Source organism: Crinia signifera, chromosome 5, assembly GCF_055691185.1.
Source record: "Crinia signifera chromosome 5, ASM5569118v1, whole genome shotgun sequence".
NCBI classification, from domain to species: Eukaryota; Metazoa; Chordata; class Amphibia; order Anura; family Myobatrachidae; genus Crinia; species Crinia signifera.
The window spans coordinates 133,822,722-133,837,470 of record NC_139221.1 but is presented as its reverse complement, the minus strand read 5'-3'; the positions used below and the strand labels follow the sequence as shown (position 1 = coordinate 133,837,470).

Sequence of the window (14,749 nt, the reverse complement as noted above, 5' to 3'; positions counted from 1 at the left end):
AATGGACATTACGGTGTGGGGAGCATTGGGTAATTGCCATCACAGTATGGGGTGTAATGGGCATCAAGGTGTGCAGCATAATGTGTAATTAGCATCACAGTGTGCGGTGTATTGAGTAATTAGCATCGCAGTGTTGGGCGTAATGTGTAACTGGCATCATGGTGTTCAGCATAATGTGTAATTGGCATTACGGCATGTGGCTTTATGTGTAATGGGTATTACAAGGTTCGCTAAAATGTGCAATCTGCAGGTACACAATACAATCATGGTACAGGCAACGCCCCTTATGATAGGCCACGCCCCTAATTTTGCGGCGCGCCTACGGCGCGCAAAAGCATTCCTTCCGACGGTGACTTGGCTGATTATGGGCCAGTGCTCTGGACTTGCCCCCTAGGCTAAAAGTTGCCAGCCAGCCCCTGTCCACACTACCTTTTTATATAGCCCCAGTTAGCCTGAAATATCTGGGGGGTACATATCACGGCTGACCTTAATACTCTGTATGAACATAACTTCTCCCACATCATATCCAAAATCGCCACTAAACTTGATAATTGGAAATTCATTCCCCCATCACTACTGGGCAGAGTAGCCGTTATTCAAAGTATTGTCTTCCCTAAATTATTCTGCCTTATGCAAACGCTCCTGTTATTTCTGACCAAAACAGATATTCGCAAACTCAACTCAATATTTAAAAAATTTCTCTGGCGTAATAAAAAAAACTAAATTAGCACGATCGAAATTAACTGCTCCCAAACAGGCAGGGAATTGGGCTCCCTTACCTCACCTCCTATAGCCTATCTGTTTTCCTCTGTTGTTCTGTTAATTGGTTGCATAATACTGATGTCAGACTAGACAGAGCTCTCTTCTTCCCATTCTCCCCAGGAGTACACCTCTACTCTAAACCTAAAGATATCCCTTTCTGATGTTTTATATAATCCTCTATGTCGAGATATATACCTGGCATGGCTCGCTGTAAATACAAATTTCAACAGAAACCATTCTTACACCTCCTGTATTTCCTTATGGGGTAACCCAGCATTTCCCCTCTATGGGGCAGATTTATTAAGCTCGGTGAAGTGATAAAGTGTCTGGTTTTTATCACCGGCCAATCAGCTCCTTACTGTGAAGTTACACGGTTGGTTTGAAAAATGACAGGTAGGAGCTGATTGGCCGGTGATAAAAACCTGACACTTTATCACTTCTCCAAGGTTAATAAATCTACCCCTATATCTCCAACTCTAATTATTGCATCTGGCGAGATAAGGGCTTATCTGATTCATCCAAAGTATTTAACCCGGGCTGCCGACTATTACCATTCCAGTCTCTCAAAGACAAATATGATCTACCCCAATCACATTTTTCCATGTATTTTACATGTATTGGGCAGTATGGATGGTGTAATGGTTAGCATTACTGCCTCACAGCACTGAGGTCATGGCTTCGATGCCCACCATGGCTCTAACTGTGTGGAGTTTGTATATTCTCCCCGTACTTGCTTGGGTTTCCTCCGGGTACTCCGGTTTCCTCCCACATTCCAAAAATATACTGGTAGGCTAATTGGCTCCCAACAAAATTAACCCTAGACTGCCTGTGTGCGTGTACATGTGGTAGGGAATATAGATGTAAGCTCGACTGGGGCACGGACTGATGTAAATGTTCAACTATACTCTGTAAAGCGCTGCGGAATATGGGTGAGATGTACTAAAGGGAAAATGCGGTAAAACCCCCGTTTTACCGCATTTTCCTATGTGCTAAAACCCGTTCGCAGCGATATCGCAGGGCAGGGTATCGCCACCTTTGGGTGGCGATACCCTATAGAAGCCTATGGGCTTCTTCTCGCCGCCCACCGCGTCGCCGCAACCCCACCGCCTCGCCGACCCCCCCTTTCCCCCCTCCCTTGGGCTTACCTTCTTGCAGGTCCTCCTGGACCCCGGAAGGTAAGCCCTTCCTCCCCCTAGCAACGCAGCCGGACGTCTTTCCGGCTGCAGGGGGGAGGAGGAAGCGCCGGGGACAGCTTGCTTAGCTGTCCCCGGCGTGAAAGCAGCAGAAGCCGGCTGGGAAGTGACGGAGACCCCCCGCAGACCACAGTACAGGTATCGCGGGGGGGGGGCTCCGTCACCGCATCGCGATGCCAGACGCATATGTTAGTACATATGCGGCGGCATCGAGGCGGGGGGGGGGGGGGCGCGAAGGGCGGCGATGTATTTTAATACATCCCGCCCTATGTGTGCTCTATATAAGAAACTGTTAATAATAATAATAATAATAATAATAATAATAATAATAATTTGCAAACTAGACACTACCTTTCCTCCCTCACCACTTCCAACTCAAACACGTCCCCTCAATTTACTTCAGACCCATTCCTACACACACTGAACCTATGTGACAAAATGATGTATCATATTCAATTCACTTACAATTAACTTACTGAAATACCGGCCAATAGCCGATGGGAAAAACTATACACGCAGTGGCTCAGAGAGGAATGGGATCATTGGGTAGACAAGCATTAGGTCTACAAGCATTAAAGGTCCACATGCAGGAAGGTCGACATGGGTTAGGTTGTCAGTATTATTAGGTTGACAGGGTGATATGTCGACATGGGGAAGGTCAACATGGGGTTTTTCACAGTTCTTTTACCTGAATGTTAACACAGTCGACATGGACAATGAAACGTAGCACCGCGTCCCCTCGCATGGCTTGCTGCACTCGCCATGCTTCGGGCACAGTGCCTCCATATGCTAGACACACTACTTTATTCTCCCACCACGGCTTAGTGGATGGTAGGGCATGAAATACTGCCTGTCTGCGCATGTCAGCTAAAAAAACAGTGTAAAACCCCATGTCGACCTTATGGCCCTTTCAAATTTTCCCATGTCGACCATATAGCCCTGTCGACCTAATGACCCTGTCACCCTAACCCATGTCGACCTTCAGCCATGTCGACCTAATAGTGTTAATCTAATGCTTGTAGACCTAATGCTTGTTGACCCAGTGACCGTATCCCCGCAGAGACATCCCCTCCCTATCATCCGCTGACACCCTGAGCAGACACTATGAAAAAAAACATGAAAATTCTACAATCTGCATACCTTCAGGAAGTCCATTTTAGCATGCTACAGAGGGCATATATCTCACCGGCTAGATATGCCCACTTCAAGCTGGGCAACTCCAGTCTCTGTCCCAAATGTAGAGGTTTTAACACCTCTTATATACACTGCTTTTGGTAATGTGGACACATTAGAAACATCTGGCATAAGTTAGTGGGATCATTCAATCGCTCCTTCTCACTTTGGCCCTTATTCAAATCTGATTGCAGTACAAATTTGTTTTCAAAATGGGCAAAACCATGTGCACTGCAGGTGGGGCAGATGTAATATGTATAGAATGAGTTAGATTTCTGTAAGTTATTTTGTTTCTGTGCAGGGCAAATACTGGCTGTATTATGTTTACACTGCAATTTAGATTTCAGTTTCAACACACCCCACCCAAATCTAACTCTCTGCACATGTTACATCTGCCCCACCTGCAGTGCACATGGTTTTGCCCATTTTGAGAACAAATTGGCACTGTGATCAGATCTTAATAAGGGCCTTTGTGCCTTATTCTAGTTCACTCTTTCTGACATAATCCTTCTTAGATGGACAAAACCATGTGCACTGCAGGGAGCAGATGTAAAATGTGCAGATAGAATTACATTTGGGTGAGTTACTTTGTTTCTGTGCAGGGTAAATACTGGCTGCTTTATTTTTACACTGCAATATAGATCTCACTTTGAAGTAAAACCTCACCCAAATCTAATTCTCTCTGCACAAGTAACATCTGCCCCCCTGCAGTGCACATGGTTTTGTCCATCTAAGAAGGATTTTGTCAGAAAGAGTGAACTAGAATAATGCCCTTTGTGTAGAGACCAACCCAACTGCCTGTCTTTTTGCAAACTTTTTGCAGTAGAACTTAGGCCCTACCCTCAAAAATATTCTACCATTACTGACCATAATAGTCACGGTAGCACGCAAACTTATCCTGACCCATTGGTTATCCAAATCAACCCCTTCAATGTCAGAACTCCAGCAGAAAATGTTAAAGCTTATGTTTGATAGGAAAACTGATATCATCAATATTGAAAAAGGAGTTCTCACCTTCTATAAGTAGCCAACTCTTCACCGATACCTAGAAACATCTACGCAAACGCAGATATTTAATATTTTTGACAAAACTGAACAACAACTTAGCACCCACAGGTGATCACTCTCAGTAATTATGATTCCCACTCCCACTCACTTCTCCTGGAATTACATGAATGTTGTCTAACATCATTACTTAGTTAGTTATGTTACCCTTCCTTTGCCTTCCTTCCTGTTCCTACCTCTGTATGTCTTGTCTTGTACTCCTACCATTTCTTTGATCACCCCTGATGGCCACACCTGTTGTTTACAATTCCTGCCTGTTAAGACACATTAGCATACTATACCGCTGAATACAGTAACTGTCTATTGATGTAATGTGTTTAACATTCGGCCACAATATCGTATATATTTGTAATGTTCCATGTGCTTCATATTATCTTAAGTTATTTTGAAACTTCATAAAAAAAATTAAAAAAACATCCTCCATATCCTCTCTTTCTGCAGCCTTAGCATAGACTCTCCCCTAACCTTCCCTTCTGCTACCTTACCATAACCTCCTCCATAACCTTCTCTCCCGTAGCCATACCCTAACCTGTACCCTATCCCTAACCTCCCCTCTGGAAGACGTTGGTCTATTGTCCGTCAGAATCCCGACTGTCGGGAGGCCATCTGGCACCCCCCAAAATACACATACGATATTTTAGAGGGAATTTCTATACAAAAAGCAGATGCATAGGAGCCAACTTCTGATTGAGCTTCTGTCAACATTCTGCTATTTTAACTCACAAGAGAAAAAAATTACTTTTTCTATTATGGTTAACTTACACTGAGAGTGATTCATTACACAACAATTGTTACAGTTTCCTGTCTATTATAGTCAGTTGCATTCTGTATTGTGTGTGAGCAAAGGGCGATTACTAAGTTCCCAATGATATGTCTCCTGGGGTCAAATGTAATAGGGTGTCAGAATCAGAGAGTGTTCACATTTTTTTTAAAGCGGCAATCATTTACACTGAAAAAACAGGTTGATTTTGCCATGTAATAGATTGCCGCTTTAATAAAAATGGGAAAACTCTCCCGAATCTCTCACTTTCCGATTCTAACACCCTATTACATTTGGCCCTCTGTGTCTATCTGATGCTAATTATAAACCAGGACACTAACCATTTTCACCAAGTTTATGATTTAGCCCAATTACCTGACATACTGTATAATCCATGCGCAGTTCTTCTTAATTTGAACAAATATTTGGATTGTTGCATATGATATGCTGTATGTGTTCTTCTATGTTGTGTTTGTAGAACAAATACTTGTAATTGTTATCACTAGATTATCAAATAAGTGTGTCTCACAAAACAATTCTGGCTTTCATTGCATACTTGCAATTTGCATTACTTGGGGCAGGGACTTACTCTTACAGGCCATTCTACAAGCATAGAAACATCAAACCCCCGTTAACTTTCAATTATATAAAGAAAAACTTAATTTTTTTCCCCAAATGGACTGGGTGGGAAGCTGTAGCGCAACTTTGTCAAACTTAACACATTCCCAGGTTTATACTAAAATGCATCTGCCCCAATGGTATGAAACCTGCAGTCTGGGCGTGATTCAGAGTTGATTACTGATCAGCAAATTCGCAATGAATCGATTATTGAATGCGGATCATAGCGCGCATGTGCAAGGGTAAATAATTACAAAAATTGCATATGTTATATTGTAAATGCAATTTGGCCAGAGGTTGACTAACAGGAAGCCGGTGTTAGGGGGTGGACACCTGCAGTTTTACAGGATTGTCCAAAAAAAGTAGGCATGCCCAGTCATTTTACGGGAGGTCTGTGACATCAGTGCCAGCCTCGATCAGTTAGTTTCTGTCGCAGATGACCTGAATGTTCAGGTTTACTCACATTTGCTCGGAATCGGTACATCTGTCAGAACAGAGTGACTTATGTCTACAGTCATTAGATCGACCCCGGAAGGTCGACTGGCCCCAAGGTGGACAGGGTTAAAGGTCGTCATGGGTCAAGGTTGACGTGACTTAATGTCGACACGGGCCAGTGTCGACATGGGTTTAGGTCGACAGTCATTAGGTCGACATGAGTTTTTCACTGTTTTTTTACCCGAATGTCTACACAGTCGACATGGACACAGTTGAAGTTGAACCGCAGCCCCTCGCATCGCTCGCATCGCTCGCAATGCTTCGGGCACGGTGCCTCGCTACGCTCGGCACACTATTTTATTCTCCCACCATGCCCTAGTGGATGGTAGGGCATGAAATACCGCCTGTCGGCACATGTCGGCTCAAAAAACAGTGAAAAACGCATGTCGACCTAATGACTGTCGACCTAAACACACGTCGACCTTGGCCCATGTCGACCATAAGCCATGTCGACCTTGACCCATGTCAACCTTTAACCCTGTCGACCTTGGGGCCAGTCGACCTTCCGGGGTCGACCTAATGACTGTCGACCTAAGTCTGATCTGACAGATGACCGTTTCCCCATTTGCTCATAGAGACGGAGCTACTCTCATCTGAGGGACTCTCGGCGCACCGATCGCCATCCCCCGCCAGCGTATGTCAGAGACGCTCACGTGCCCCATTCTCAGCAATGGACGCATGAGTGCGCGAGACGCTCGTGTGTCCATGTCCGCTGGCAAACCTGCTGCCAGATACCAGTGGCTGGTACGTTGGCGGAAATGATAACAATGGCCCCATCTCTACTGGATAAATCATATGACTGCTACTGAATTGTGTATGGATTTGAATGTGGATAGAGATCTGTGATAATTTTGCAATTCATTCACAGATGTGGCGGGTTTCCTTTGTGCCTTGGCGGCGGCATTTACAGTACTCTCAGTCATGTGCAAGTTTGCAGATCAGTGATCAGGCCTGAATTAGGTCCCCTGCTCGGAGATCATTGTGTTATCCGATAGGTGAGCACCAGGCACCCCTTTTTATTACTTGTCTTTAATCATATCTAATTCATACTAATATTTATGTATGATGGGCCTAATTCAGCATGAATCGCTAATCAGAGAATTCACAATCCATTTGATTATTGACTGACTGTGCCTGCCCAGCCGCAAATCCCAACTAAATATCCAGTCAAAAGAATGGTGATTCCTAAGTTACTAAGTGGCCATATTGAAAATATAGTCGAGGTAAACCGCAGCTAATTGCCAGCCAAATACGCCTGGAATATACACTTAATTTTCCAGGCGTATTTGGATTTAGCCTGCACCGTTCAGTCATATCCGTGCAGGCTTCAGTGTAAAAAAAAAAAAGGCAGAATTAAATAATTTCCAAAAATGGCATGCTCAGAAAAACCAGCACCAGGCTCCAGGGCCGGTATTGGTTCCCAAAATATGGGGGACAAAATGAATAGAGCCCCCCATATTTTGAGAACCAGCACCAGGCCCAGGGTAATGCCACAGCCAGGGGAGACTTTTTATACAAATCCCCCCAGCCAAAGCATTAATCCCTACTGACCAGTCAGCCTGAGCAGGGGTTCTGGGGAAGTGGGGACCAACCAAATAAGGCCAAATTGAAGCCTGGTGCTGTCCCCAGTATCACTGGGCTGTGGGTACCGGACTGATGTTGTTCGCAGGCTGTGGAGAAACACGCACATCATTCAATGGTCGCTGACATCCGGTGATGGCTTTCCAATGGGCACGACTATCCGCTGCCGACCCACGCACTCCGCCCGTAATGTTGGGTGCATGCACCCGGTGAACAATCTGTTCACTGTGGCCGCACCTACTTGGCGGATGCACATGCACATCAATGCGGCTGTGCATGCGCAAACACCAAACATTGGTCCCTATGCGAACGTACGGTCCTTGCGAACGGACCAGAATAACCCCCATGGAGAGAGCCGTGCTTCATTTCTAAGCAATATAGTCAGATCGCTTACAAATGGGGTAAAATCATCCTGTGTGTATGCCCATATAGAATTGGGACTTGAGTCAGATATCAATGGTCATCAATGTTTGGATCCAGTTATTCTAATAGGAACCAGTAAGATAGTCCTACACTGTGGTTATTCTATTTATTGTTTATATTTAACTTTTAATGAATACTTACAATGGTTAATGCTGACAATCCATTGCTAACATTTTTAGCGCTACTACTGTATGTTATTTGGTCACTGCCTATTAACCCAGGCATTTCCAGCCTCAGTCCTCAATGCACACTAAAGCCCCATACACACTTTCTGAGGGCTTTCTGAATGTGTATGCTCCCTATTGTTAACGATGCCCACTCCCGCACATCGTTAACCACCCCCTCCCTCACATCTCTAGCAACGGCCATGCTGCAGCAGACCATCGCTCCCCCCGCCGCTCCCGTGCTGTTGCTCACCTCGGAGCTGGAATTGGCAAGTATCTACACACTTGCCAATGCCTGCCCCCCCACAGATTCCATGACACCGCCAATATCAGCAGCGGGGGCATTTGCTACTGCAGTGGTGTCAAACTCATTGCCCTGCCACAGATTTTATATAATGGATTGCTAAAACGGTGGCAGGGCATGCTGGGACGTGTGGTTCCACAACAGCTGGAGGGCCATGAGTTTGACACCACTGGGCTAGTTTGTATGGGGCTTAAACAGGGTTGCCTACCCTCCCGGAATGGTCGGAAGGCTCCCAAAAATGGGGTCCCCCTCCCGGCCCCTCCTGGATACCAGCACCCCCCCGCTATCCATTTATATTATACTGTGTGAATGCACCCTACGTGAAAAGTGGAAGTAAAAGTGACAAAACACGTTTGGACATACGTATATAGTATTACTGACTAAATATAGTACATTAAACTTTAGCCGAGAGAATAAATGTACTGTTTTTGTAGTTTTACAGCTTTACAGAGTTTATCAAGAGCGTTACAATTTAATATTTTCTAATTGTTTTGTGTTTTCCACACAATATTGCAGGAATGAATTTAAGAAAATGTAAACTGACTAGGAACAGAACCTCCCACCTAGAACACACAACCACACCCACCACAGAAGAATACAAAAGCCTCCAGCACTAGAGTGACTTTCTGTGAGTCAGTTTTCTGTGAACTGGAAATTTTAAACCTGTCTCATATTGGGTTCTAAAGAGCAATGGATTTTAGGACAACTGCAAATGATATACGTAAGATACTTAACAGTACTCAATGGTTATCTTTTCTTTAGCATTATATGCTGTGTAATATGATCTGTTGGAAGTTTACTTATACCTGAAGAAAGAATGTAACAGCGCAGAGGCAAAACGTACGATTTGTTTTTGTAATTTTACTTTGTGTGCAATCATTTAAAGTACTTTTATGTCACTGCCCACATAAGTCTCTTCAATATTTTTATATTATATGTATTTTTGTATTGAACATAATATTTAGGTGTGTGTGTGTGTGTGTGTGTGTGTGTGTGTGTGTGTGTGTGTGTGTATATATATATATATATATATATATATATATATATATATATATATATATATATATATATATATTATGACGTGTGTTTTAAGTAAACTTTCCTAATACAATATGTACAAAAACATAATATGAAACTGTGGCTGGCAACTTTTTAACTGAGGCAGAAGTTAAAATGGTCTGTGGAAAAGAAATCAGCCACATCTATAGATGGGACAGAAACCTGTAGGCATCTACCCAGCTGAAGTCTCCAGTACACTAAAAGTTTTCTGTTTGCGGTGCAAGGACAAAAAAAAAAAAATGATACTTTGCGATGCTAAAAAGAAATGTCAAAAATGCAGTTAATGGTGCTGGATTTAAGTCACACAAAGCATCTTGCACTGAACAACACCGGTCTATAAATCAATTAGTGCACATATGTACAATATGTGCACTAATTGATTTATAGACCGGTGTTGTTCAGTGCAAGATGCTTTGTGTGACTTAAATCCAGCACCATTAACTGCATTTTTGACATTTCTTTTTAGCATCGCAAAGTATCATTTTTTTTTTTTTTTGTCCTTGCACCGCAAACAGAAAACTTTTAGTGTACTGGAGACTTCAGCTGGGTAGATGCCTACAGGTTTCTGTCCCATCTATCTGGTGGGAACAATCATTTGCTCCCAAATTCAGGGAAATAGACAAAAATTATTGTTTGGATGAGTTTGTTTAATCATATGGATTTAACCTGTCTGTCTGACTGACCATTGTCTGTTTCTGTGTGTATACCAATAATCTTGTCAAACATTTACATGTCAAATACCAACCTGCTTTTGGCTTGTAAATGATTGCCTCTTTAAACATATGGTCAGACTTGCAGATATTCCCCAAGTTTAATTTATTCTCCAAATTTCTCTTCAGGTTTATGGAATGTAGACAATTGTGGTTTTACATTTAAGTAGCTTTTTTTTTTTTTTTTACACACCAGTGATTTTTTTGTTTTTTTTTGTTTCCAAAAGGGGCTTTTTTGCATGACTTGAGCACAGTGGATACATTGGTACAACGGCAGTTATTCTGATTCATTCGGTCCCCTGCATGTTCGCATGGGGAACCAATTTTTACCATCTGCGCATGTGCAGATGCTTGGTGAGGGCACGGCGAACTGCATGTTTGCCATCCCACTCGCACCTAGCAGTGATGGCGGAGGGCAGCAATGGGGGTGGGCATAGCCCATGGGAAAGCCCAGCGTTCCAATAAAAACGCTGGGCACTCCCATGGTAATGGCCCCGTGATGCGGGTGCTGGAGTGGGCAGCTGACGTCAGAGGATGTTAGCTGCCCGCACGCTTCCCACACAGGGCGATCGTAGATCTAAGACACCGCAGAGGTGTCTCAGACCTGGGAGCGCTGGAGAAATCATTCGACTGATTTGTCCCCCGCACCCAAGACTGTGAATGGAGTTTATGCAAATCATCCATTTGCAGCTTTGTGGGGGGTCGTGGCATGCTTCTTGCTGGTAGCATCTGGGGGACACGCAAGGCTGCGACATTCGCAGCCTTGCGAGTCAACCAGAATAAGGTCCAATGTGTAAAGGTCTTTTGACCCTTCCTGCTCCTTTGCTGTGAAGCACTTCCTAATGGTAAACAGTGAGTAGGCTGACACCTAAAAATGGTCGACATACAGTTTATGTTGACCTACTGTGTATGTATAGTGGCAGATGCTCAATTAGTTTAGTAATACCACTCCGCTGTATGATAGGGAGGGGGAATACTGGGTAAGTGAGAAATACATTGTTTCCCTCCAGCACACTGAATGGCATTGGTAACCTTGTCTTGAACAATACATGATAATAATAGCATTCAAAAATATTTGTTACACAGTATACGGGCGACATGGATGGAAGGTCGGCACAAGCATAAGGTTGACATGGGTGTTTCACTTTTTTTTTTTTTTGAGCTGACCTGTGCCACCAAGCGGTTCTTTCATGCACTACCATCCGCTAGGGTGTGGAGGGAGAAGAGAATAGTGTGCCGAGCATAGCAACGCACCGTGCCCAACGCATGGTGAGCACACCGGTGCACCAATACAGTGTCCATGTCGACATTTGGGACAAAGGAAGTGAAAAAACTATTTTGACCTTTGACTGGCGACCCAATGCTTTTTTTGATCTTCCATCCATGTCGACCCTATGCATGTCTGCTTATTTTAGGTGTCTACCTAACCCATGTTGGCCTTCGGTGGTCGACCCAATGAGCCATACCCGGTTACATTTATTTGCACAAAATGTGATCAAGCCTCCAAGCTGTCATCAAGTCTTCTCTGTTTATTGGGGGTCCCTATTGCTATACCTAGGTGTGGGGTGCAGGACCCAAACATATCAGCATAAGTCAGAAAGCCCAGAGCAGCACACCAGTGAAAAGTGTTTGTAAGTGTAAAGGTGCCCATACGCTGTGCAATTGCACCGTGCGATGCATGCTCCTGCGGGCATCTCATCGCACAGTACAAAAAGTATGTTCTGCACATACTTTTTGTACTGCCTTCGGATAGCATTGCACGCAAATCGCATGAGAATTGATCCCGTGCGATCCGATGCAATGCTGTATAGTTCAAAATGCACAGGAAAGATCTCACTGTGTATGGGCACCTTAAGTGATAGGAAGTCAGAGCTACAGTATATAAAACAGGGATACAAAAATAATGAAGACTGTAATAGTGTATTACCTCAGCCATTCAGCCACACCAATCCAGGGGCACAGCACCACACACCCATGTTACCCCAATCAGGGTCTATAACTTACTAGTATGTAGACCTTTTGCTTGTGTCAACCTAGAGTATGTTGTCAATTTTGATGTCAACTTCTCCCTGTCCACCAATACTGGTCGACCTAGTGATTGTTGACCTAGACATTATCTACCTGATTTATCCCAGAACCTCCCAAATATCATGAAAAAATAACCAAGCAAGAAATTCACATTTCTTTATTAATAATAAATAGAAAATATTGCCAGTGTATTTCGAGAACTCAAGCCAAATTATCTGAGACTTAGGGGTAAATTTACTGAAAGACTTTTAGATGTGAGTGTGTGTGTGTGTGTGTATATATATATATATATATATATATATACAGTATATTTTCTATAGCAACCAATCAGGTTCTAGCTATTATCTTAGAAGGTGCTGGATTAAGAAGTAGAACATGGTTGCTATGGGCAACATCTCACACTTTAGCAAAATTTCCCCCTTATGGGTATATTTACAAAAGTGGAGAGGTTGCCCATAGCAACCAATCAGATACTAGTAGAGTCTTCTAGATGGTGCTAGATAACTAACAGGAAGAATGAGTGGTTGCTGTGGTCAACATTAATACTTCTATACACCGTAAACCCACACTTTATTAAATATACCTTTTTTTTTTTTTTTTAATCCTTAAGCCTACAGTATTTTGTTTGTGGCAAAGTTCTATTTTGACCAGCCCTACAAATGGCTTCCTTGGATTTCCCAATTGACCTGGCAAATACTAAGGCTTGGGTAAATGTAACCAGGTGTGAGAAACTACGGGTGAACTGTAATAGGGTGTGGGAATCCGAATTGAGATATTTGGTAAGAAATCTCAATTTTTTTTTTTAAAAGTGGCAATCATTTACACTCCAAAACTAGTTTGATTTTGCAGTGTAAATAATTGCCGCTTTAAAAAAACTGGAGATTTCTTACATATCTCAAAATGTCTGATTCCCACAGCCTATTACATTTCACCCTATGAGCCTTATTTTGCTTCATCGCTCCCCCGCGTGTTCGCAGTGGGGAGCGATGTTTAGCATCTGCGCATTGTAGCGCATGTGCAGATGCTAGATGCGAGCGGGCACCGCAAACTGCTAGTTCGCCACCCCGTTTGCAGCAGTGCGGGCGTGGGGTGAAGGGCTAGGAGTTCCCATTCTAATGCAGGTGGCATTTCATCCACACGCAAAGCTGTGATCCTTTGAGAATATGGCCATTCTCTGACAATCTCCCACACCTCCGGCTTCTCGTACCCTATTACATTGACCCCTAAATATCCTGTGTGAAAGAGATGGACTCCAAGGGCAATGGGCCTGATTCAGACGTGATTGCTGGGCTGCAAATCCTCGGAGCACAGTGATTAATTAAAAGCTGCCCCCCAGTATGGATCCCTGCCCCTGTACATGGTTGCGAATGCATTTGAAACCATGTACATAGGGGGATATCCATTAGCAATCAAATGGATTTTCCCCTGTTCGCAGCTGTCTAGACTTACTCAGCGTTGCAAAGACCATGGAAAGTTTAAGACTGCTGCAGACACTAGACTCCCTCTCAACGGCCATGTACCGTCTGTGTTGTCTGGGGTACTGGGAAATGGCCGGCGTGCTGCCCACAAATGCTGGCTGCCTATCAATCAAATTCGAATGATTATCGATGACAATCCATTGCTGTCTTCATTTGCACGGACAGCTTGTGCATGCACACTATGATCCATGTGCGATCATTCAATAATCGGCAGGGCTGTGAAAATGTCTGAATCAGGCCCAATATGTAACAGAAATATCCTAATAGCCTGCACCTTACATAATATGGGGTGTATTCAATGCTGTTTGCGAGCTGTCACAATTCACAGGGTGGAACGGTGTAAGCGGCCACTAAAACAGTGAGGCTCACGGCTCAATGCAATGGGCACCATGCATTAGCCGCGAGCCTCGCTGTTTGGGGTAATTCGGTTAAGTGGCAAGGATCACTTGTTTTCAGCGATCCCCCGCCTTTTAACCTCCTTGCATTGAATACGACCCTATATTTTTAAAGTGTCAAAATTTACACTTCAGAACCCTGGTTTTGCCTGTACATTATTGCTGCTTTAAACATCGTCAGACTTGCAGATTATTCCCCAAGTTTATTTTGTTTTCCATATTTTCTCAGGTTTATGGTATGTAGACAAATGTCGTTATACATTTTAAGTAGCTTTTTTTTAGTGCTTGTTTTCCTGACTGAGAGATCGCTGTTAGGTGTTGCCCATAGCAATCAGATTCTACTTTTCAGAGAGGGGATGGGGAACCTTTGGTCCTCCAGCCCTCCAGTTGGTGTTGAACTGAACGTCCCAGCATGCTTTGCAGTTTGGCCATACTAAAACTGTTGCTGGGGCATGCTGGGATGTGTAGTTCAATAACAGCTGGAGGGCCAGGTTACCTGGATGATACTTGCATGTATGCACACCTCCCAACTTATGGTGGC

At 43.7% G+C, this 14,749-nt stretch overlaps 1 protein-coding gene and 1 long non-coding RNA gene across 2 annotated transcripts in view; both read left to right on the top strand.

The window, feature by feature from the left end:
* Positions 1 to 14,749, top strand: part of LOC146079551 (uncharacterized) — a 438,622-nt gene that overhangs the window by 122,612 nt on the left and 301,261 nt on the right. The gene's annotated exons all lie outside the window — the stretch shown is intronic.
* The window catches only part of LOC146080604 (glutamate decarboxylase 1-like), a 124,486-nt gene that overhangs the window by 48,754 nt on the left and 60,983 nt on the right, over positions 1 to 14,749 (top strand). Inside the window, exon 2 of the mRNA XM_083188075.1 lies at positions 9,055 to 9,259. Within this exon, the coding sequence (XP_083044201.1) occupies positions 9,229 to 9,259 (31 nt within the window). The 5' untranslated portion in view covers positions 9,055 to 9,228. The remainder of the gene's footprint in view (positions 1 to 9,054; positions 9,260 to 14,749) is intronic.